General features: G+C 43.8%; 1 protein-coding gene across 2 annotated transcripts in view; it reads right to left on the bottom strand.

Annotated features, from left to right (window-relative positions):
• FANCC (FA complementation group C) overlaps positions 1-25,579 on the bottom strand; it is a 484,570-nt gene that overhangs the window by 61,042 nt on the left and 397,949 nt on the right. For both annotated transcript variants that reach the window (XM_082267759.1, XM_082267760.1), the window contains exon 11: positions 6,116-6,191. In XM_082267759.1, the coding sequence (XP_082123885.1) occupies positions 6,116-6,191 (76 nt within the window). The remainder of the gene's footprint in view (positions 1-6,115; positions 6,192-25,579) is intronic.

Genomic DNA, 25,579 nt, shown 5'->3' with positions numbered 1-25,579 from the left:
AATCTGGAACTATCTAAGTTAGGCAGACCGGTTGTACACCCCATTTTGTGCCTCCTGCGCTTTTTGCATGTGCTCCTTGACCAGAGGCATCACCCTAGCAATCCTCTCTCTCATCTGAGTTATATGTTCTACAACTGTCTTATGAGGAGGACTCACTTTCCCACGTTTCCTTCACTAAGTCAAGCAGTCCCCTTGGCCTTCGCCCGTACACCAATTCAAACGGGGAAAAACCTGTGGACGCTTGAGGCACTTCCCTAATAGCAAACATCAATGCTGGGAGTAGACAGACCCAGTCTTTACCATCTTGGTGCACAACCCTTTTAAGCATTGACTTGAGAGTTTTAATGAACCGCTCTACCAGTCCATCTGTCTGTGGATGATAGACATTGCAACAACTTGCACAGATCTGCCATCACCTGAGACATGAATGGGGTGCCCTGGTCTGTCAGGATTTCCTTTGGGAATCCTGTCCTAGAGAACATATTAAACAATTTCCTGGCAATTGCTTTTGAAGTAGTCTGCCTTAGGGGAACTGCCTCTGGATACCTGGTGGCATAATTGAATACCACGAGGATGTACAGTGCCTTGCGAAAGTATTCGGCCCCCTTGAACTTTGCGACCTTTTGCCACATTTCAGGCTTTAAACAAAGATATAAAACTGTAATTTTTTGTGAAGAATCAACAACAAGTGGGACACAATCATGAAGTGGAACGAATTTTATTGGATATTTCAAACTTTGTTAACAAATAAAAAAGTGAAAAATTGGGCGTGCAAAATTATTCAGCCCCTTTACTTTCAGTGCAGCAAAGTCTCTCCAGAAGTTCAGTGAGGATCTCTGAATGATCCAATGTTGACCTAAATGACTAATGATGATAAATAGAATCCACCTGTGTGTAATCAAGTCTCCGTATAAATGCACCTGCACTGTGATAGTCTCAGAGGTCCGTTTAAAGCGAAGAGAGCATCATGAAGAACAAGGAACACACCAGGCAGGTCCGAGATACTGTTGTGGAGAAGTTTAAAGCCGGATTTGAAAACAAAAAGATTTCCCAAGCTTTAAACATCCCAAGGAGCACTGTGCAAGCGATAATATTGAAATGGAAGGTGTATCAGACCACTGCAAATCTACGAAGACCTGGCCGTCCCTCTAAACTTTCAGCTCATACAAGGAGAAGACTGATCAGAGATGCAGCCAAGAGGCCCATGATCACTCTGGATGAACTGCAGAGATCTACGGCTGAGGTGGGAGACTCTGTCCATAGGACAACAATCAGTCGTATACTGCACAAATCTGGCCTTTATGGAAGAGTGGCAAGAAGAAAGCCATTTTTTAAAGATATCCATAAAAAGTGTAGTTTAAAGTTTGCCACAAGCCACCTGGGAGACACACCAAACATGTGGAAGAAGGTGCTCTGGTCAGATGAAACCAAAATCAAACTTTTTGGCAACAATGCAAAACGTTATGTTTGGCGTAAAAGCAACACAGCTCATCACCCTGAACACAGCATCCTCACTGTCAAACATGGTGGTGGCAGCATCATGGTTTGGGCCTGCTTTTCTTCAGCAGGGATAGGGAAGATGGTTAAAATTAATGGGAAGATGGATGGAGCCAAATACAGGACCATTCTGGAAGAAAACCTGATGGAGTCTACAAAAGACCTGAGACTGGGACGGAGATTTGTCTTCCAACAAGACAATGATCCAAAACATAAAGCAAAATCTACAATGGAATGGTTCACAAATAAACATATCCAGGTGCTAGAATGGCCAAGTCAAAGTCCAGACCTGAATACAATTGAGAATCTATGGAAAGAACTTAAAACTGCTGTTCACAAACGCTCTCCATCCAACCTCACTGAGCTTGAGCTGTTTTGCAAGGAGGAATGGGCAAAAATGTCAGTCTCTCGATGTGCAAAACTGATAGAGACATACCCCAAGCGACTTACAGCTTTAATCGCAGCAAAAGGTGGCGCTACAAACTTAAGGGGGCTGAATAATTTTGCACGCCCAATTTTTCAGTTTTTTAATTTGTTAAAAAAGTTTGAAATATCCAATAAATTTTGTTACACTTCATGATTGTGTCCCACTTGTTGATTCTTCACAACAAATTACAGTTTTATATCTTTATGTTTGAAGCCTGAAATGTGGCAAAAGGTCGCAAAGTTCAAGGGGGCTGAATACTTTCGCAAGGCACTGTATTGGTGGCCCCGAGCCGATTTCACCAAAGGGCCCACCAAGTCAATCGCAATGCGCTCAAATGGTACTTCGATAATGGGCAACGGCACAGACGGGTTCCTCAAGTGGGGCATTGGCACGGTCAGCTGGCAGGTGGAACATGAACTGCAATAACGTCTAACCTCTGCTGTCACTCCTGGCCAGTAATTCCGTTCCGTTATTCTTGTCTCGGTCTTGTCAGCCCCCAGATGACCCCCCCCAAAGCGTCATTGTGAGCTAGGTTAAGCACCATGCATCTGAAAGGCTGGGGAACCAGTAACTTGTCGACCACTTCTCCCCTAACCTCGGTAACCCGGTATAGCAGCTCACCAATAACCACAAAGCAGGGAAACCTTTTTTCAGCCTCAGGTACTTGGGACACCCCATTAACTATGGTAACCTGTTCCCGGGCATTTTTCAGTGTGGGATCCCTCTTTTGGGCAGAAAAAAATGCACCTCGTGACACCTCAAGATCAGGATGGGCAAGACTAGAGGAGCTTTCTCTCTCATCCTCCTCTGACAAAAGGGCAGAGGGTAAGCTTCCTCTATGTTCTCCGCAGCCATGACCTGCATAAGATTGGGTTCCTCCCCCTCAAGGTTCCCTTTAGCTGGGGAACCATTTGCTCTAGATGCAATGCTATCAGGGGTGTCCAACCCCTTAAAGGGAACAGAGCAGTCCAGCTGTTCCGGTAGTCCTTGGCTCACGTAGTCCCAAAGTATAAACAAATAATGGTCAATCCCTCCCTATGATAACATCATGGATGAGGTCAGGTACCACCCCAACCTCCTGAACAATTGTGCCACAGGCCGTGGTGATTGTCACTGACACCAGTGGGTATTCCTTGGTGTCCCCATGTATGCATACCACCTTCAGGGTTCTTGCTCCCGGACTCACTCCACCAGCTACCTGGTTACCCACATGAAGCTGGTTCACCCAAATGTCACATTCAACCCCCCCCCCCCCCACTACAAACCATGTGATGTCCCCCCCCCCCCACACACACTTTTTTTTCTTTCAAATTGTTTGGTACACTTGCAAATATTTTCCATTAAAAAAAACAGCAAACCAGATAATATTTACCTCCTCCAGCTGACCTGGCTTATATATGCGGCCTCACAGCAAATGGGCTTTAATGCCGAGTGGCCGCATATGTGCATCCCTAGGTAAACACTTTCCTGTGCTGAGAGCATGCTCCTAGCAGTGTAACGAGCAGGGACCAGAAAGCTCCAGATTCAGAATAGTGATCAAGAACTTTCTGATCATGTGACCACTGTGCCTGCCAATCACAGTGGCCACATAATCGGAATGCCAGCCCCGCATCCTAGCATTTAGATCCTGTTAAAGGGTCGGGAGGTGGCAGCGGGAAGGGGTTAGGCAAAGCTAAAACAGTTTGTACATGAAAGCTGTTACACTGTACAGTATTTTGCTGTGCTATAAGCATACTAATACCAGGGCCTGGCCATTTGGGAAATCCTGCCACCCATACCCACTGCTGAGAATATAGTAAATTTTATTACAATTGTAAATCAATTATACCATCTCTAAAATTCCTTTCAACACTTCAATACACGCTATATTACCAAACGTATTGGGAAGCATGCCTTTACACTCCCATGAAGTTTAATGGCATTCCAGTCTTAGCCTGTAGGTTTCAATATTGAGTTGGCTCACCCTTTGAAGCTATAACAGCTTCAACTCTTCTTGGAAGACTGTCTACAAGGTTTAGGACTCGGAGTGTGTCTATGGGAATGTTTGACCATTCTTCCAGAAGCGCATTTGTGAGGTCAGGCACTGATGTTTGGCGAGAAGGCCTGGCTCGCAGTCTTCGCTCTAATTCATTCCAAAGGTGATCTATCGGGTGGAGGTAAGGACTCTGTGCAGGCCAGTCAAGTTCCTCCACCCAAAACCCGCTAATCCATGTCTTTATGGACCTTACTTTGTGCACTGGTCCAAATCATTGGTGGAGGGGGGATTATGGTGTGGGGCTGTTTTCAGGGGTTGGGCTTGGCCCCTTAGTTTTGGAAAAGGGAACTCTTAAGGCATCAGCATACCAAGAGATTTTGGACAATTTCATGCTCCCAATTTTGTGGGAACAGTTTAGGGATTGCCCCTTCCTGTTCCAACATGACTGCGCATCAGTGCACAAACCAAGGTCCATAATGCGCTTTTGGAAGAATGGTCAAACATTCCCATATACACACTCCTAAACCTTGTGGACAGCCTTTCCAGAATAATTGAAGCTGTTATAGCTGCATAGGGTAGGCCAACTCAATACTGAACTCTATGAACTAAGACTGGAATGACATTAAAGTTCATGTGCATGTAAAGGCAGGTGTCTCAATACGTTTGGTAATATAGTGTATGTTGGTACATGTAAGTATTGTATTTTGGAGACATATGTGGATCTATTTCTGTGCCTTTCGTGTAGATTACTGTATCTACAAAGACAAAGAAATTGTGATGAACACATATCTAAAACAAACTTGTGATGCACAAAATCACTGTAAATTCAAGTATATCTAAAGCACAAACTTTTGTTTTAATTTGGATAAAATATATAACAGGTAAAACCTGCCAGGTTTTTTTTTTGCCATTTGTGTCCTGTTAAGAGATTTCATCTCACTTCCTGCCCTGTAGCTGCAACAGGGGATGAGATGAAATGGCTCCAAATTAAGGGAAATGCCCTCTTAGTTGTCCCCACGACAACTGTTCCCACTGAAAGATTTCCACTCTATTTCTGTTCTGGTAAGAACTCAAGATTCTGGATGTACCCTGACTTTTAGTCCCAGTGGCATTGGTCACCTGGACATATAAAGAGAGTGAATCTCCCAATCTGGGGCACATCCAGCCTTAAAAACCTGAAAGGTGTTTTAACCCTTCACTACTCTATCTAATTAAAAAGCTGGGCCCTTAGATTTGTATCTGCAACCTAAAGTATGTTTTTTCCTTTCAATTGCTGGTGACTAAACCATGGAAAATGTTGCAAAAGCATTGGGAATGCTTTGTATTGGAAAATTGACATACATACTGTAGTTTAAAAAGTTTGGGTGTATCTGATTCCTACTGGTTTAACGTGTATTGTATTTGTATTGTCTACCCTCAAGTTGTAAAGCGCTGCGTAAACTGTCGGCGCTATATAAATCCTATATAATAATAAAAATATTGTTACACTGACAAAAAAAAAAGATATCTAGAACAAATTATCTACCAGGCACCAAGAAAATAGATTCAGACCCACTGGGGATAGTCCCACTAACAGTGCATGTTTAAACATCTGCAGAAACCTAGGAAAGAAAACTAAGAATACTATGCTCTCACCTGGGTTAGAGGGTCAGAGTTGTGCCTCGCTGGACAAAACATTTTAGGAATACTAATTACTGACTTAAAATATAGCTGGAATTGTTGGTTCAGAACTCTTGATGTGATATAAAATATATGCAGTTCTGGTTACCTTGATGTGAAGCGTAGAAAATATAGGCATGATACAGTTTGGAAATTCCCAGAAGTGAAACAGTCAAATGGAATATTGCAAGGGGAATGCTGAGGGGCAGAGAGATTTATTTTCTTGCCTGACCTCAGATCCTATAACATGTTGAAATGAGATGTGAGCACATTCAGCTGTATACTGATGCACAAGCATCCGATATCCTTGAGAATCAGAGCATTACATGCAAAGCTTGTTAACATGACAATGCAACACATGATAGACGAGATGAGAAATGGTTTCTGCAGGGAGAAGCAAAAATCAGCTCCCTTTTGGACAATAGAGCCAGTAAACAGGTTAGGTGCGTAGAAGATTTCTTAAAACCAAAATTAAATGAAAAGAATGTAAAAATATTTAATATTCAACTTCTGAGAACTATTTGATGCCATTTGAAACAGGCTATTAAAAAACATACCTTCATACTTTCTCAATAATGCCAACACCAGCGCAGGACTTTCACTGGGAAAAAAGGCTCTTAGTGGAAGCTTTGGCTAGAATAGAGAGACTTATTATTACACTTATTAGGGGTAAATTTAGGACAGGTGATCTTTACATACAAGTTAACATGCTGTTTTAGGCATTCCCAAGCATCACCAACAGACAGACACACACATACAATTTTACTCCCACTCAATACGCTGAACTCTAGGCAAATATTAACCGCTTGCCGACCGCCCACAGTATATTTACTGCGGCAGTCAGCCCCTCCTGGGCAAAGCGACGTAGTACTACGTCGCTCACCCAGGAGCCTGCAGGGGGCGAGCGTGCGCCGCTGGAGGCGCACTCCCGCCCCCGCTCGTTCACGGGCATCCCCGCACGAGTTACCGGCGGCTCCGATGTCCGCCGGCCACTCGCGATCTCCCGCTGGAGAGGGAGAAAGGCAGGCGTCTGATGTAAACAAAGCCGCCTGTCATTCTCCCTGATGTAAGAACAGAGATCATACGATCCTGCTATGTAGGATCGTATGTCTCTGTGGTTACATCACAAGCCACGCCCCTTTACAGTTAGAATAACGCCCCTAGGGACACACTTAACCCCTTGATCACTAATAAAGTTAACCCCTTCCCTGTCAGTGTCATTTGTATAGCACTGATTACTGTAGTAATGTCACTGGTACCCCCAAAAGTGTCAAAAATGTTAGTCAGGGCTCCGATCTGTCAGCCGCAATGTCGCAGTCCCGCAAAAAAAAAAAATTGCAGATCGCCGCCATTACTACTTAAAAAAAAAACAATAAAAGTGACATAAATCTTTCCCGTAGTTAGTAAACGCAATAACTTTTGCGCAAACCAATCAAAATATGTTTATTGCGATTTTTTTTACCAAAAATATGTAGCAGAAAACAAATTGGCCTAAAATGTTAAAAAATTTTGATTTTTACTTTTTTTTTGGGGGAATTTCATATAAAAAAATGTGAAAAATATTGTTATTTTTTCAAAATTGATGCTCTTCTTTTGTTTATAGCGCAAAAAATAAAAATCGCACAGGTGATCAAATACAACCAAAAGAAAGCTCTGTTTGTGGGAAAAAAAGGACGTCAATTTAATTTGGGTACAGCATCGCACGACCGCGCAATTGTCCGTTAAAGTCACGCAGTGCCGAATCGCAAAATAGGCCCAGTGATCCTGGCGATAACAGGACAGAGCAGACTAATGATGCATCATTGTGCTGCTGTCACTTCAATTTCCAGTCATCAAGCTAGAACCAAGATGTGCTGATACAGCAGTGAAGGGCCACAATCTGGCGGTGCTATCTGGCAATATGTCAAACTAATTTGACAGATTATGGACTGTCAAGAGTAGTCCAATGAACGCCGCGTTCCACCGCTGTTCCGCCGCTATAATGTAACACAATCAGTATTCAGAGGCACTAAATCAACAGCGGACCACTAGACCACCAGGTAATGTGCTGAATACTCTTCCTGCACGTTCATTGGACTACTCTTGACAGTCCATAATCTGTCAAATTAGTTTGACATATTGTCCGTCTGCAGGAAGTGTGTGTATTGACATATATACATATATATACAATGACATTAGCAATGCTCTGATTACTATTTTGTGCTGGATTGTTCCTTCATCACCGCAAGAGGACGACTTAATGCCCTATACAGCATGGACCGAGTCATGTACAGGTCTGCCTTACTATACTATCCTAAATGTACTATTTGGCATGTAATGAAATGTTTATGATGAATTGAGAAGTGGTTGTGGACTGATCAGCTCACCAGTGGAGTAAATGGTCGCATAGGGCCAGCAAATTACAATTGAGATCCGCAATGTTTTTGGGCAAGTAGTTGTGTAGCCACGCCCATTTGGGCGATATCTCCTCCCACATCCCCAAGGGTCATGTGGAGGCCTGGTCCTCCATACTATATTTAAACAACGGACTAGACCATGGTCTCCAGGCTCTGAGGAAAAGGCACGGCCTCGAAACGCGTCAGCCCTCTGCTTCCAGTAAAGACGTTGGACCTCTGCTATGAGGCGGCTTTATGGGATTGATGTGTCTGTACTTCACGAATGTTTGTGAATAGCTGATTTTAACTTTTATCTAATAAACTCGCTGAGGATAATGCGCTAGGCTGGTGCGCCCTTTCTTTGTTTTTGTATTACAGTGTTTGGTCGACCGCCCTGGTCGTAAGGGGCAGCAAAGCCTAGCCATAATGGATGCCAAGTTTTAGCACGAGTTCCCGGGATTGAGGCAGCCTGAGGACCGGGTTCTGAGCGCGGGAGGAGGGTGCTGTATAGCACATATCTTTTTTGGAGTATACTCAAAATTTTAAGTCCTGAGCTACTAGCCAGGCCTAAGTGTTACTCCCCACCAGTTGCCCCACCAACTCCTACCCTGCCCCTAATTCCGCCCCTAAACACACCTTGATAAATTATCTCATAGAATGATACTGTTAAATGTTTTTGCATTAATGTAGAAGTTATAAAAATAAATATTAATAACAACATTATCAGTGCCCATCAGTGCAGCAGCGTCAATGAAGCTTATCAGTGTGGCCTGATCAGTGCCCATCAGTGCAGCCTAAACAGTGCCCATCAATGCAGCCTCACCAGTGCCCATCAATGCAGCCTCACAAGCGCCCATCAATGCTGCCTACCCTGTGCCCATCAATGCAGCCTCCCCTGTGCCCATCAATGCAGCCTCCCCTGTGCCAATCAATGCAGCTTCCCCTGTGCCAATCAATGCAGCCTCCCCTGTGCCAATCAATGCAGCCTCCCCTGTGCCCATCAATGCAGCCTCCCCTGTGCCCATCAATGCAGCATCACCTGTGCCCTTCAATGCAGCTTCACCTGTGCCATCAATGCAGCCTTCCATGGGCCCCGTAATGCAGCTTCACCTGTGCCATCAATGCAGCTTCACCTGTGCCCTTCAATTAAGCTTCACCTGTGCCCTTCAATGCAGCTTCACCTGTGCCCTTCAATGCAGCTTCACCTGTGCCATCAATGCAGCTTTACCTGTGCCATCAATGCAGCTTTACCTGTGCCATCAATGCAGCTTTACCTGTGCAATCAATGCAGCTTCACCTGTGCGCTTCAATGCAGCTTCACCTGTGCCATCAATGCAGCTTTACATGGGCCATTAATGCAGCTTTACCTGTGCCATCAATGCAGCTTTACCTGTGCCATCAATGCAGCTTTACCTGTGCCATCAATGCAGCTTTACCTGTGCCATCAATGCAGCTTTACCTGTGCAATCAATGCAGCTTTACCTGTGACATCAATGCAGCTTTACCTGTGCAATCAATGCAGCTTTACCTGGGCCCCGTAATGCAGCTTCACTTGTGCCATCAATGCACTGACCAGTGCAGAAAAGAGAGAGGAGAGGAAGAGGATATCTGGCCGGATAATCACAAAGCGGGATCGTCCCGCTGTAACAGCTTTAATTTGAATGGCCGGGCACTGCTCCGGGTGTCGCTCAGGGGAAGAGAGTGGAAGAGAAAAGCCGATGGATGGGATTACCATAGAGCGGGGATCATTCCGCTGTAACAGCATTCATTGTAATTGCCGGGCACACGCCAACACACACAGTCCCGCCTCCTGGCCCGACTCCTTTGATAGACGTCACACGTCCCGGTTGGCCAGGTGTTCTGTCTATCAAAGAAGCCGGGCTAGGAGGCAGGACTGTTTGTGTCGGTGAGTGCCCGGCAATTACAATGAATGCTGTTACAGCGGAACGATCCCCGCTCTACGGTAATCCCGTCCATCGGCTTTCCTCTTCCACTATCTTCCCGGAGCAGCCCCATGCTCGCCCTAAATAATTATACACTCGCAAAATGCGAGTAGGCGAGTGGAAAATTTGAGGGCTGGTGATAGATACAACCAAGTAAAAAATTTATATATTTTATTCAAAATATTAAAATCATAGCACCAAGGAGACAGACAAGTGTGCTACAAAAATACAGATAAATGGACAGAAACCAATTCAACTTGTGGTTATCCCAAAAGGGATTTTCAGAAATCCAGGCGTATGTTCCTCGAAATGTTTTGCGGTATATACCACTTCTTCAGGAGGATATATTTAAACAGTACGCATATTCTGATAATGAAAAATAATGAATTAGTGTCACAAGTCTCCAGATAAAATGAGGACATATGAATTAAGTGGGAGGAGCTGCCTCAGCTGAAGCTGAAGGCCACTGTAGATCACAGTACAATGGCCCGACCACCAAAATATCTCTCCCCGGCGGACATGGGAGACACTATAGTAGGCTGATGAAATGGACAAATTAGAAGTATAGTATGTATAAAAAGATGAATGTATGCACCACCCAGCAGGGACCTCCACAACACATGCCAAGGAGATAAAAAAGAGGGGAATAAGAGGTGGGGGAAGGAGAAAGGGAAGGAGGGGGGAGGGGAAGGGGGAAAAAGGAGGAAAGGGGAATAGGGAAGGGAGAGAAAAACACAAATAGGAAAGAACAGAAAAAAATATAGTGGCAAGGAAGCACCCCGCTACAAGAACCTGATAGTGTAGGAAAGAAAGGAGAATAGAGGGGAGAAGGAGAAGAGGAGACAGAAAAACCCCAGAAAAACAAACCACGTGGTACCACGAAGCATCCCAGGGTGCGAGGAGGGGGGCAAATAATTGTAATAACATACCATATCAAGCCATATAAACAATAATTTCACCACCAGGGCATATACGCTGGTAGACTCAGAAAGCCGGGTATGTCTGGGAGCCAGAGATGGTTATTGAATAACTTAATATACTTGGTGTAGTAAAAGCGGGAGAGATTAGAGTACTTCCGGTAGGTAAACCTAATGAAGCAATAGGATACTATGAGTAAATATATAATAAATAATAAAAGGGCCCATGTAGACTTCTAAAGGGCAAAAAGCCCCTTGAGGAGACCATGGCGGCAACCCAGACAGTGTAATTCAAAAAGATTCTTACCCAGCAAAAGTCCAAGTCAAGTACGCCCTGGTGGAAAAAATAAACAGCATCCGCCACCATGACTGGCGGCTGCTATTTGAGTGTCTCCTAGCGGCACATGTCAGCGCGTCCACAAGGGGCGCGTGACGTCAGCCACTCTGATCACACTGGCCGCGCATGCGCGAAGACTTGTGCACGCACGGTAACGCCGTGTAATGCCTATTGGAAAGGAATCCACGGCAGCTCCCCATCAGAAAACAGACAATAAAGAACATATAAAACATAGGATTAAATATATAATCATGCCCATACAATTTTCAGAAATGCTGAACAGTGATAACATGATATATATACAATTATCTCATATGCAGGTATACAGGACCAAATAGCATATAAAGTGACAACCAATGAAGAAGCAACAATCAAAGATACATTAATGAAGATAAACAATATAATAAGGAATAACCCTACAGAAACCATAGGATATGCTCCATCTATTAGGAAAAAAAAGGAAAGAACGAGATTGGAGGGAAATGAGGAGGGATATTGGGTAAGGAAAAGAAGGAGAGAAAAAAAATATTAATATTACAAAAAAGGTTTGTAACTATTGACCTATTGACTAATTTTATTATATGAGGAGGCATCTACTGGAAGCCAGCCGCCCAATTTGGCGACTGGCCTCCAGGATATTTCCCCCTCATTCTGTGATGGCCATCTCCCAGAATTCGCCAATCCCAAATTAACTTTCAAACCTCGCTCTACTATTTTCTCTGATTTAATGACATGTCCAATTATTTGGTCCTTTCTACATAATACAGTTCAGGAATTAAAAAAGCAAACATGGGACACGTTTCCCACAAATCTGACTCCAGCCCAGAATCAGGCATTAAAAAGACTTCAAACCAGGAATAATATAGTGATAAAGCCCTCCGATAAGGGGGGCAATATTGTTCTGATGACCCATGTGCAGTATCAAAAACATGTGTTATAATAAACAAGCAAAAAATTGGGGGAGCAAACCCTGAACATGTATATCTAAAGCCGGTGCAGCTATGGACCAAGCAACATGTATATTAAAAAAGAATAGCGCAACCATGCAAAAGAAATGACTATTAAATATGGAGACAATCCATAAATAAAAATGGGGGTTTAGTCCCACCATATGGCCATATCGTGCTCAAGCCCACCACTGCGTCAAAGTACCCCATTATCAGTGGGTCCTACACTATCCATAGAAAAGGGGTGAATCCAGCCTCTCCAACCCTTGGAGACAACACTCCTTGCTGGGATGGATGTGCTAATGCACTACAAAGGACTCCTCCTGTATCTACTTGATGGTGGACTCTGATAGAGTACAGGTGTGTGTGGGGGGAGGGATGCTCAACCTCAGAAGTCTGGTCAGACCGAATACATAATAAACAAGCAAAAAATTGGGGGAGCAAACCCTGAACATGTATATCCAAAGCCGGTGCAGCTATGGACCAAGCAACATGTATATTAAAAAAGAATAGCGCAACCATGCAAAAGAAATTACTATTAAATATGGAGACAATCCATAAATAAAAATGGGTGTTATAATGTCCTTAGCAATGATACCTGGTATCGGTCCATCCCCACGACCACCGTGCAGGGGTACATAGGTGAATACTATGGCCTTATCGCGGTGGCATGGTGGCAGGCTGTCATTGACAGGGACATTTACAAATCTCTTTACACCAAGTTCCCTCGTATTCCTACTTTTTACACTCTCCCCAAGACCCACAAGAACCTCTCCTCTCCCCCAGGTAGACCCATAGTCTCTGGCATTGGGTCTCTGACCGACAATGCCAGTCGGTTTGTGGATGCGCATCTTGATCCCCATGTCCACGCCCTGCCTTCATACATTAAAGATACTACAGATCTATTGAAACATGTTGAGGACGTCCAACTCCCTCCCGATGCCCTGCTCGTGGCTATTGATGTTGAGGCACTTTACTCTAGCATCCCCCACGAGCAGGGCATTGGGACGGTACGGCCCTTCCTCATGGAGCAGGAGCGATCCACTTGGCCACTCAACATGTTAATTCTAAAGCTTTTACGTTTTATTCTTACCAGAAATGACTTTATCTTTATGGACAATATGTATCTGCAGATCCAGGGCATGGCCGTGGGGACCACGTGCGCACCCTCCTATGCCAACATTTACCTGGGGGGGTGGGAGAGGATGGTCTTTTCTGAGGATGATTTTGTACCCTATATACAATATGTGCCCTTTTGGTACAGATTTATAGACAATATTATCTTGGCATGGACTGGCCCGGAGAACTTGCTACATGAATTCCTAGATATGCTCAATAGCAATGAGTGGAACTTACGATTCACGTATACCTATAGCAAGACCCATATTGCGTTTTTGGACCTCATGATCTTGAAATACCCTGATGGATATCTTTCCACTGATTTATATCGCAAACTGTCAGCCGGCAACACGTTGCTTCATGCAACAAGCTCACACCCGAAATCACTCCATAGTGGTACATAGCATTCCATATGCGCAATATTTGCGCTTACGTAGGAATTGCTCCAAAGATGATGACTTCTATGCCCAATCAGATCTTTTGCGTGATCACCTCCTACAGAGAGGCTATACACGTACCAACTTGAGAAAAGCGTTTAATAAAGCATGCGCTAGGGATAGGTGCTCTTTGCTATATCCCCCTCCCAAACTTTTTTGTTAATTGTTAATTACCAAATTTTCGGCTCACCACCAGACATTTCAGTCGGTTGTTTCACGTCATTGGCATATGCTAACTGAACACCATAATTTAAAAAAATATGTTAGGGATGCTCCCGAGCTAGTTTTCCGCAGGGCTACCTTCCTGCGTGATCGACTAACGCATAGCCATTATGACAATCGTAGTGGCCAGTCAGTGGGCACCCGGGGTACTTTCCCTTGTGGGGAGTGCCTCCGGTGCCCATGGATTTTGGAGGGGACTACTTACCGTTTGCCTGGCGGTGATCTTTTTTCACCACGTGCTCGCACCACTTGTGACATCAGAGGTGTTATTTACCTCATGATTTGCAATTGCAATGCCTACTATGTAAGTAAGACCAGACGAGAATTACGTCAGCGTATAGGTGAACATTTGTACTGCTCCAATAGTGGCAAGCTAATGGACTTCGGAAGACACATTGGATTGCATCATAGATTTCAACCAGAGGTAGTTAGTTTCTTTGCCCTGAATGTCATCCCAGAGGGTCCTAGGGGTGGCAACTGGGACAGGAAGCTACTGCAATGTGAAACTCGCTGGATTGAAAGGCTCAATGCGGTGATTCCCCCTGGCTTCAATGAGGTCAATAGTTACAAACCTTTTTTGTAATATATATATATATTTTTTTTTCTTTCCTTCTTTTTCTTCCCCAATATCCCTCCTCATTTCCCTCCAATCTCCTTCTTTCCTTTTTTTTTTCCTAATAAATGGAGCATATCCTATGGTTTCTGTAGGGTTATTCCTTATTATATTGTTTATCTTCATTAATGTATCTTTGATTGTTGCTTCTTCATTGGTTGTCACTTTATATGCTATTTGGTCCTGTATACCTGCATATGAGATAATTGTATATATATCATGTTATCATGTTGTATGGGCATGATTATAATTTTGATCTTATGTTTTAGATGTTCTTTATTGTCTGTTTTCTGATGTGGAGCTGCTGTGGATTCCTTTCCAATAGGCGTGACCTTTCCTCTCCTGGCGGACATGTGATCTACTGGATGATGGTGTCCCTTGTGGCGATCCGTCATTCTCGCTATGTTTTTACACGGCGTTACAGCGCGTGCGCAAGTCTTCGCGCATGCACGGCCAGTGTGATCAGAGTGGCTGACATCACGTGTCCCTTGTGGACACGCTGACGTGTGCCGCTAGGAGGCACTCAAATAGCAGCCGCCGCCAGTCATGGCGGCGGGCGCTGTTTATTTTTTCCACCAGGGCGTACTTGACTTGGACTTTTGCTGGGTAAGAATCTTTTTGAATTACACTATCTGGGTTGCCGCCACGGTCTCCTCAAGGGGCTTTTTGCACTTTAGAAGTCTACATGGGCCCTTTTATTATTTATTATATATCTACTGATAGTATCCTATTGCTTCATTAGGTTTACCTACCGGAAGTACTCTGATCTCTCCCGCTTTTACTACACCAAGTATATTAAGTTATTCAATAACCATCTCTGGCTCCCAGACATACCCGGCTTTCTGAGTCTACCAGCGTATATGCCCTAGTGGTGAAATAATTGTTTATATGGCTTGATATGGTATGTTATTACAATTATTATTACAAGTATTTCGTGGTACCATGTGGTTTGTTTTTCTGGGGTTTTTCTGTCTCCTCTTCTCCTTCCACCCTCTATTCTCCTTTCTTTGCTACACGATCAGGTTCTTGAGGCGGGGTGCTTCCTTGCCACTAGATTTTTTTCTGTCCTTTCCTATTTGTGTTTTTCTCTCCCTTCCATATTCCCCTTCCCCCTCCCCCCCTCCTTCCCCCGCCTCTTATTCCCCTCTTTTTTATCTCCTTGGCATATGTTGCGGAGGTCCCTGCTGGGTGGTGCATACATACATCTTTTTATACATACTATACTTCTAATTTGTCCATTTCATCAGCCTACTATAGTGTCTCCCATGTCCGCCGGGGAGAGATATTTTGGTGGTCGGGACATTGAACTGTGATCTACGGTGGCCTTCAGCTTCAGGTGAGGCAGCTCCTCCCACTTAATTCATATGTCCTCATTTTATCTGGAGACTTGTGACACTACTTTATTATTTATCATTATCAGATTATGCGTACTGTTTAAATATATCCTCCTGAAGAAGCGGTATATACCGCAAAACATGTCGAAGACCATACGCCTGGATTTCTGAAAATCCTTTTTGGGATAACCACATGTTGAATATGTTTCTGTCAATTTATCTGTATTTTTGTAGCACATTTGTTTGTCTCCTTGGTGCTATGATTTTAATATTTTGAATAAAATATATAAATTTTTTATTTGGTTGTATCTATCACTATGGTACCCTTAAAGTCCTAATTCCTTGCTTTCCCGCTCCCCCTTGGACTTCTCTGGGAGGTTAGGTCCTTGTTATCCCTTTTCCCTTGATAATATATACATTTTGGATGTTGGTACATACCCACCACTACATATCACAAGCTTTTATATTTGTAGAGAAGAAATGGTTGCAGAAAGACAGGTAGAACTCAAGCAAGGTTCAGCTGGATCAAATTGTTCTCCTCAGCATAAATATATTCTGAAACACAAACTTCAGAACATGCAAATATGATTTTTTGATGCTCTGGCCTAAGCACAGCCAGGTGGTCTTTTACTCTCCTGGGTTCTGGTGGGCTGTATTTGCCAGTTCCAATGTCATATAATTGCTAATCATCTACCTCCAAGGTCAAAGCTAAGACATACATATCTGCTTTACTGCTCTCTTTTAGCAATACTTTATTATACAATTAGCAGATGGGTCATATTTTATATATCATTTTTTCTTCTGGAAGTGAAAGCTATTGCATGAGGATCTGTACACATCTGCATGCACACATCTGCCACTCAAACACACTTCGAATCAAATAATATACTATCAGACATCTGCAGTTTCAGCACTAGAAACATGTCGCTCGGGGCAAAGCGTTTTACTTGACACAAAAAAATATTTTAAACTTATATGTTAAAAACTCATGTGAATGTAAAAGCTAGTAGAATTTGGACTATGGTGACCTTACAGCTGAGGAATAAATAAATATAAAGTACAGGTCCAGTTTTTGTTATTCTATATTTCAGATATCAGCAAATTGCAACCACCTACAGCACAGTTCTTATACTGCCACTATGCTATTAAGAAATTATCTAGTAAACTAGATTTATTAATAAAAAATATAGACATTTGTATAAGGCTTACCATTTAAGCTGGAACAAGGCTTTATAAAAAAAAAAAAAAAAAGCCTTATCAAATACTAAACTACAGAGACAAAAGCCCATGAGACATAGGTGTGTACATGGGGTGTGCCATGGCACACCATAATCACCCCATGTGGCGCTGATTCCCCCTGCTTTCACCAAAGCCCCTCAACTCCTAAAAAAAAAAAAATTAAAAATAATAATAAAAATGTTATTGTAAAAAATAATAAAATTGTAAAAAAACAATAAAAAATAAAATATTAACAAAAAAAAACTACTGACACCATCCACTGCCCTAATGACTAATACCAACCTCTGTCCTACTGACACCAACCTCTGCCCTAATGACATGTCCACTGCTCTACTGACTTACACAAATCTCTGCCATACTGACATTGTCCATGTTTATATATATATATATATACATACAGTATCTCACAAAAGTGAATACACCCCTCACATTTTTTTACATATTTTGTTATATCTTTTCATGTGACAACACTGAATAAATTACACTTAGTGAGTGTACAGCTTGTATAACAGTGTAAATTTGCTGTCCCCTCAAAATAATTAACACACAGCCATTAATGTCTAAACCACTGGCAACAAAAGTGAGTACACCTCTAAGTGGAAATGTCTAAGCTGGGCCCAAAGTGTCAATATTTTGTGTGGCCACCATTTTTTTCCAGTGCTGCCTTAACCCTCTTGGGCATGAAGTCCACCAGAGCTTCACAGGTTGCCACTGGATTCCTCTTCCACTCCTCAATGACGACATCATGGAGCTGGTGGATGTTAGAGACCTTGTGCTCCTCCACCTTTCATTTGAGGATGTCCAACAGATACTCAATAGGGTTTAGGTCTGGGGACATGCTTGGCCAGTCCATCACCTTTACCCTCAGCTTCTTTAGCAAGGCAGTGGTGGTGTTGGAGGTGTGTTTGGGGTCGTTATCATGTTTGAATACTGCCCAGAGGCAGTGGTGGGATTCAGCCAGTTCGTTGGAACCTGTTACTACCATTTTACAAGTTCCTTGAACCGGTGCAAGCCAGAGATCGGGCCGCTCCGTTTCCCCAGCAATTGCAGGTATTTTTATTGCAGCAGTGCAGAGACCAGCTAGCAGAGCGAGACAAGGAAGATCCACCTCCGTGACCATTATTGAATGTCTGGCTCCACCCACCTCCTCCCTGCATCTTCACAGTGCGGCCGCTGCAGAAGAGAAACTGCCTGGCAGAAGACCTTGGAGCAGACACAAACTGATGCTTCGATGAGTCTCCCCCTTCTCTCTCTCTCTCCCCCTCTCCTCCTTCTCTCTCTCTCCTCTCCCCCTCCTTCTCTATCCCCCCCTCTCCCCAGGAGCTGTTGGCTTTCTAAATTTTGGGGTCAAATTTTCCAGGAGTTTGGCAGAGTTTGTCTGTGGTGATGAAGCACTGGATCTGCATCATGGATAGCTGGCACTTGCAGTTCACATACTAGTATATGGACTATTCACAAGATTAATGTGTTTATATGTTATTATTATTATATTTTATGTCTGAGCATTTATATCACTGAATGGTGTCACTATCTTTGTTCTATGTTGTTTTGACAAGATTTTAAGGTATAAAGTTTTTATTGCAGTTGTATTTTGGTTTCCTGACACTTCTTAGTATCCCTCCTTAATGACCAGGCCCCCTATTTTGCGATTCGGCACTGCGTTACTTTAACTGACAATTGCGCAGTTGTGCGACGCTCTACCCAAATAAAATTGATGTCCTTCTTTTCCCACAAATAGAACTTTCTTTTGGTGGTATTTGGTGTGACTTTTATTTTTTTTTTTGCGCTATAAACAAAAAAAGAGCGACAAAAAAAGAATCTCAATAAGCGTATTTTGATTGGTTTGCGCAAAAGTTATTGTGTCTACTAACTAGGGGAAAGATTTATGTAGTTTTTATTTTTTTACTAATTATGGCGGTGATCTGCGATTTTTAGCGGGACTGCGACATTGCGGCGGACAGATCTGACCGGTAAAAAAATTACACCATGCTTGAAGGCCTGAACTGGTTACTAAAATTTTTGAATCCCACCACTGCCCAGAGGCCCAGTCTCCGAAGAGAGGGGATCATGCTCTGCTTCAATATGTCACAGTACTCATGGTTCCCTCAATGAACTGTAGCTCCCCAGTGTCGGCAGCACTCATGCAGCCCCAGACCATGACACTCCCACCACCATGCTTGACTGTAGGCAAGACATACTTGTCTTTGTACTCCTCACCTAGTTGCCGCCACATATGCTTCAAGAGGACATCAAGGGTTGATATATTCCTCCCTTACCTATGTTCTTTTATTTGTTACCATGTTTATCATACTACTGTCTATAAGGGGGATTTTTCTTCTCTCTTTGCAGTGACCAGGGATGCATCTGCTCCTAAAGAAGTGAAATTTACTCCACGAAATGCGTAGAGCCAGTTATTATGCATTCCTTTTGTTACTCGATCTACATTATATCGATCTGGCTTCATATGCCCATTTTTAGCCATGGCTTCATCTGTTTAGGCCTTATTAGTTTCTCACGATTGTACATATATGCTGTTTCAATTGTGTTATTATTGTACTCAACATTTTATACATGTACCTATGCCTCTTGTGGATATTTGTACGGATGATGACAATTATCATTAAATTGTTGTTCTTTCTGCTACCTGATTGTGCACCCATCTGTTTACCTACCTTAGCCATGCTATACACCCCAACCATTATGCACTTCATATAAAGTCCCACTTGTTCCCCTTCCTTATTGTATTCCCTTAGTGTTAGGGCTGCTAGGCCTTCGGCTTTTTTAAAAATATTACTGTGGTATGGATTCATCCACACTTTACCTGTTTCTACCATATGATATACATATATGCCGATTGTCCTATGTACTTTTTAACTACATTCCCCTCCCCCATTGTCATTAATGACCAGGGATGGAGGCACCCAGCCTTGATTAGGCGATGCCTCATACAAAGTCCCAAACCTCTTTTTTGTTTGCAATTGATTTAGGGATGGAAGTGCCTATATGGTTGGTTATATGGCTTTTATTTATTCATTATATTATAGGGTGCCCTTCATCATACAATTTGATTGATCTACAATATTGCCATCACCTGTCCTTTACCATGGCCATTGGGTCATCTATGGGTATATGGTTTACCTCATTGTACGGACGGTTGTGCCGACAGGGTTGCCGTCAGGCGCTGGGAGCTGCGAGGCACACCGGGGGCCTCCCCCCTTCCCCTCGCCTCTGACGCGGGCGGGTCTGCCCGCTGTGCATCGGCATCACGCATCCCGTGCCGTTACGTGTGGCGTCGGCACTTCGGGCTTACATCTGCACTACTTAACAGGGGGAGACCCTGGCGCCACAGTCCGGGCTGGCTGCCGCCACCCGTGATGTGGCGTCCTCTTCCCTCTTTGTGAGTGCTGACATGACGATGGGAGCTGGTTGTGGCCGCTAATTGGGTACTATTTGAGGACATCTCCCTTGCTTATCACCACTATCTCTTTTCTCTTTCCTCTTCGCCTGGCTGTTTTATTTCCTCATCCTTCCTGGGTTTACACACACCACCATCGGGTCTATGTTCTACTTTCCCGGTGGCAATTGCTAACAACATCTACTCACTTCCAGCATATGTTTGACTCTATCAACAATTTATTGCACCCCCTCATTCTATTATTATGGCCCTTTCACATACCTTGCAATAGAGGTTCCTGTCTTGGGATGTGGCTCTCTGTATGGCTACAACATACACTATATACTTAGTATTATACCACCCATTTCTAATTTTTACATATATTATTTGTATGCAGTATCCGCTGGAGATTGCTATCAATTTATGCCACTTATCCTATACACCGGGGTTCACCAACCTCTTCCCTTGATGTCCTCTCGTCGTCCCTTACTGGCTACAGACTGGGCTCCCACAGCTCCCGGCTAGACGTCTTTCCCTGTTTGGACTGTTGCCCATACAGTAAATTATATATTTACCTCATCATTAAGCTGTAAGTACAATGGGTGAAGCTGGCTCAAATTGGGTTGATATATTCCTCCCTTACCTATGTTCTTTTATTTGTTACCATGTTTATCATACTACTGTCTATAAGGGGGATTTTTCTTCTCTCTTTGCAGTGACCAGGGATGCATCTGCTCCTAAAGAAGTGAAATTTACTCCACGAAATGCGTAGAGCCAGTTATTATGCATTCCTTTTGTTACTCGATCTACATTATATCGATCTGGCTTCATATGCCCATTTTTAGCCATGGCTTCATCTGTTTAGGCCTTATTAGTTTATCACGATTGTATATATATGCTGTTTCAATTGTGTTATTATTGTACTCAACATTTTATACATGTACCTATGCCTCTTGAGGATATTGGTACGGATGATGACAATTATCATTAAATTGTTGTTCTTTTTGCTACCTGAGTGTGCACCCATCTGTTTACCTACCTTAGCCATGTTATACACCCCAACCATTATGCACTTCATATAAAGTCCCACTTGTTCCCCTTCCTTATTGTATTCCCTTAGTGTTAGGGCTGCTAGGCCTTCGGCTTTTTTAAAAATATTACTGTGGTATGGATTCATCCACACTTTACCTGTTTCTATCATATGATATACATATATGCCGATTGTCCTATGTACTTTTTAACTACATTCCCCTCCCCCATTGTCATTAATGACCAGGGATGGAGGCACCCAGCCTTGATTAAGCGATGCCTCATACAAAGTCCCAAACCTCTTTTTGTTTGAAACTTAAAATAGTTGACGCTCACAAAGCTGGAGAAGGCTAGAAGAAGATAGCAAAGCGTTTTCAGATGTCAATATCCTCTGTTCAGAATGTAATTAAGAAATGGCAGTCATCAGAAACAGCGGAAGTTAAAGCAAGATCTGGAAGACCAAGAAAAAAATCAGACAGAACAGCTCGCAGGATTGTGAGAAAAACAATTCAAAACCCACGTTTGACTGCACGATCCCTCCAGAAAGATCTGGCACACACTGGAGTTGTGGTACACTATTCCATTATAAAGAGATACTTGTACAAATATGGTTTTCATGGAAGAGTCATCAGAAGAAAACCTCTTCTACATCCTCACCACAAAAATCAGCGTTTGAACTTTGCATATAGACAAGCCTGATGCATTTTGGAAACAAGTTCTGTGGACCGATGAGGTTAAAATTTAACTTTTTGGCCGGAACAAGCAAAGGTACGTTTGGAGAAGAAGGGGCACAGAATTTAATGAAAAGAACCTCTGTCCAACTGTTAAGCATGGGGGTGGATCAATCATGCTTTTGGGTTGTATTGCAGCCAGTGGCACAGGGAACATCTAACGAGTAGAAGGAAAAATGGATTCAATAAAATTTCAGCAAATTTTGGATGGTAACTTGATGCCATCTGTGAAAAAGCTGAAGTTAAAGAGAGGATGGCCTCTACAAATGGATAATGATCCTAAACACACCTCGAAATCCACAGGGGGATTACATCAAGAGGTTTAAACTGAAGGTTTTGCCATGGCCTTTACAATCTCCTGACCTCAACATAATTGAAAATCTATGGATAGACCTTAAAAGAGCAGTGAGTGACAGACAGCCCAGAAATCTCAAAGAACTGGAAGACTTTTGTAAGGAAGAATGGGCAAAGATACCTCAAACAAGAATTAAAAGACTCTTACATAGTTACATAGTTAGTGAGGCTGAAAAAAGACACAAGTCCATCCAGTTCAACCTATGATGTGTGTGTGTGTTTGCTTTTAACCGTACATTGTATACCCCTGTATGTTGTGGTCTTTAAGGTGTCCATCCAATAGTTTTTTGAAACTATCAATGCTCCCCGCTGATACGACTGCTTGCGGAAGAGAATTCCACATCCTTACCGCTCTTACAGTGAAGAACCCCTTACGCACTTTAAGGTTAAACCGCCTTTCCTCAAGTTTTAGTGAGTGGCCACGTGTCTTATTGTATCTCCTTTCTCTGAATAGTTTGTTCCTTATGCTAGGGTCGCCAGTACAGTATTTGTACATTGATATCATATCCCCCCTCAATCGTCTCTTCTCCAGAGAGAATAAGTTCAGTGCTTGTAGTCTTTCCTCATAGCTGATGTCCTCCATTCCCCTAATTATTTTTGTTGCCCTTCTCTGGACTTTCTCCAGTTCCAGCACATCCTTCCTGAGGACCGGTGCCCAGAACTGGACTGCATACTCCAGATGTGGCCGGACCAGAGTTTTGTAGAGTGGAAGAATAATCTCTTTATTTCTGGAGTGAATCCCCTTTTTTATACAACCCAGTATTCTGTTGGCTTTGCTTGCAGCGGCTTGGCATTGCATGCCACTTCCAAGCCTGTTGTCTACCAGTACCCCCAGGTCCCTTTCCATCCTAGACTCACCCAGAGGTTCCCCCCCTAGTGAGTAGCTTGCTTTCTGGTTTCTGGCCCCCAAGTGCATTACTTTACATTTTTCTACATTAAATCTCATCTGCCATGTAGTTGCCCACCCCGTTATTTTGTTCAGGTCTGCTTGCAAGATTTCCACATCCTGCATAGAAGATATTGGCATGCCTAATTTAGTATCATCTGCAAATACTGAGATTGTACTAGATATCCCCTCCTCTAGATCATTTATGAATAAATTAAACAGGATTGGTCCCAGGACAGAACCCTGGGGGACCCCACTTTCCACACCCGCCCAATCAGAGTACTCCCCATTAATCACCATCCTCTGGACTCTCCCCTGGAGCCAGTTCTCTATCCAGGTACTCACCTTATGATCCATACCTACCTTCCTTAGTTTGTACAGTAAGCGTTTGTGGGGAACGGTGTCAAAGGCCTTTGCAAAGTCCAGATACACCACATCCACAGGCTTACCTTTATCTAAGTGGCAGCTCACTTCATCGTAGAAGGTTAATAGATTGGTTTGGCATGAACGATTTTTCATGAATCCATGCTGATTACTACTTATAATACCGTTTTCATTACTAAAGTCTTGTATGTGGTCCCTTATCATCCCCTCCAAAATTTTGCAGACTACTGATGTTAGGCTGACCAGCCTATAGTTACCCGGGATATATCTCGGCCCCTTTTTAAATATTGGTACCACGTTGGCTTTTTTCCAATCAGCTGGCACCATACCTGTCTGTAAACTATCCTTAACCACTTCCTTACCGAGTCATGTAAAATGACGTCGGCAAGGTGGTTGTCTAGATCCGGGCCGCCGTCATATGACGTCGGCCCGTTCTAGCTGCTACTGCGCGCCCCCGGCGGCGCGCAGCGGCGCGATCAGGGATGAGGCTCGTCCCTCGGACATAGCCCATCACTGATCAAGGTAAACAGCCAATAGAAATTGGCTGTTTACCACGTGATCGGCTGTGTCAATCACAGCCGATCACATGAGCGGCTCCAGCACGAGCCGCTCGTTCTCTCTGCAATGCGCGCCCCCGGGGGCGCGCAGAGCAGCGATCGGGGACGAGGCTCGTCCCTCGGACAGAGTCGATCCCCGATCTAGGTAAAGAGCCAATCAAATTGGCTCTTTACCACGTGACCGGCTGTGTCCAATCACAGCCGGTCACAAATGTCAACAGAGAACACGGTAACTAGCTGTCACCGTGTTCTCCTCCTCACACACTGATCCTGTGTGAGGAGGAGATTGTGGTAACAGCTAGTTACCAACTACAGTGCACCCCAAACACACTGATTGCCCCCCCCCCCCAATAAAGAGCACCTGTCACTAGCCCATCAAAGTACCCGAGTACCTGTCATCAGGTACTCAGATGACAGGTACTCGGGTACTCTGATGGGCTGGTGACAGGTATTCGGGTACTCTGATGACAGGTACTCGGGTACTCTGATGACGGATACTCTGATGACAGGTACTCGGGTACTCTGACGGGTACTCGGGTACTCTGATGACGGGTACTCGGGTACTCTGATGACAGGTACTCGGGTACTCTGATGACGGGTACTCGGGTACTCTGATGACAGGTACTCGGGTACTCTGATGACAGGTACTCGAGTACTCTGATGACGGGTACTCGGGTACTCTGATGACGGGTACTCGGGTACTCTGACAGGTACTCGGGTACTCTGATGACAGGTACTCGGGTACTCTGATGACGGGTACTCGGGTACTCTGATGACAGGTACTCGGGTACTCTGATGACGGGTACTCGGGTACTCTGATGACAGGTACTCGGGTACTTTGAGTACCTGTCAACGGAGTACCCGTCATCAGAGTACCTGAGTACCTGTCACCTACCCATCAGAGTACCCGAGTACCTTCCACCTGCTCATCAGAGTACCTGACGCCTGAAGTACCCAAGTACTTGCCGCCTGCTCATCAGTACCCATCACTACTCATCAGTACCTATCACGTATCAGTACTGATCATCAGTACCCATCAGTACAGTATCACCTATCACCTATCAGTCAGTGAGTACTACTCATCAGTACCTATCACCTGCCTGTCACCTGCCCATCAGAGTACCCGAGTACCTGTCACCTGCCTATCGGAGTACTCGAGTACCTGCCACCTGCTCATCAGTACCAGAGTACCTGTCACCTGCC

The sequence above is a fragment of the Pelophylax lessonae genome (assembly GCF_965119305.1).
Source record: "Pelophylax lessonae genome assembly, chromosome: 1".
Taxonomy (NCBI): domain Eukaryota; kingdom Metazoa; phylum Chordata; class Amphibia; order Anura; family Ranidae; genus Pelophylax; species Pelophylax lessonae.
The sequence above is the reverse complement of the archived record's forward strand: the minus strand, read 5'-3'. Positions and strand labels throughout refer to the sequence as shown.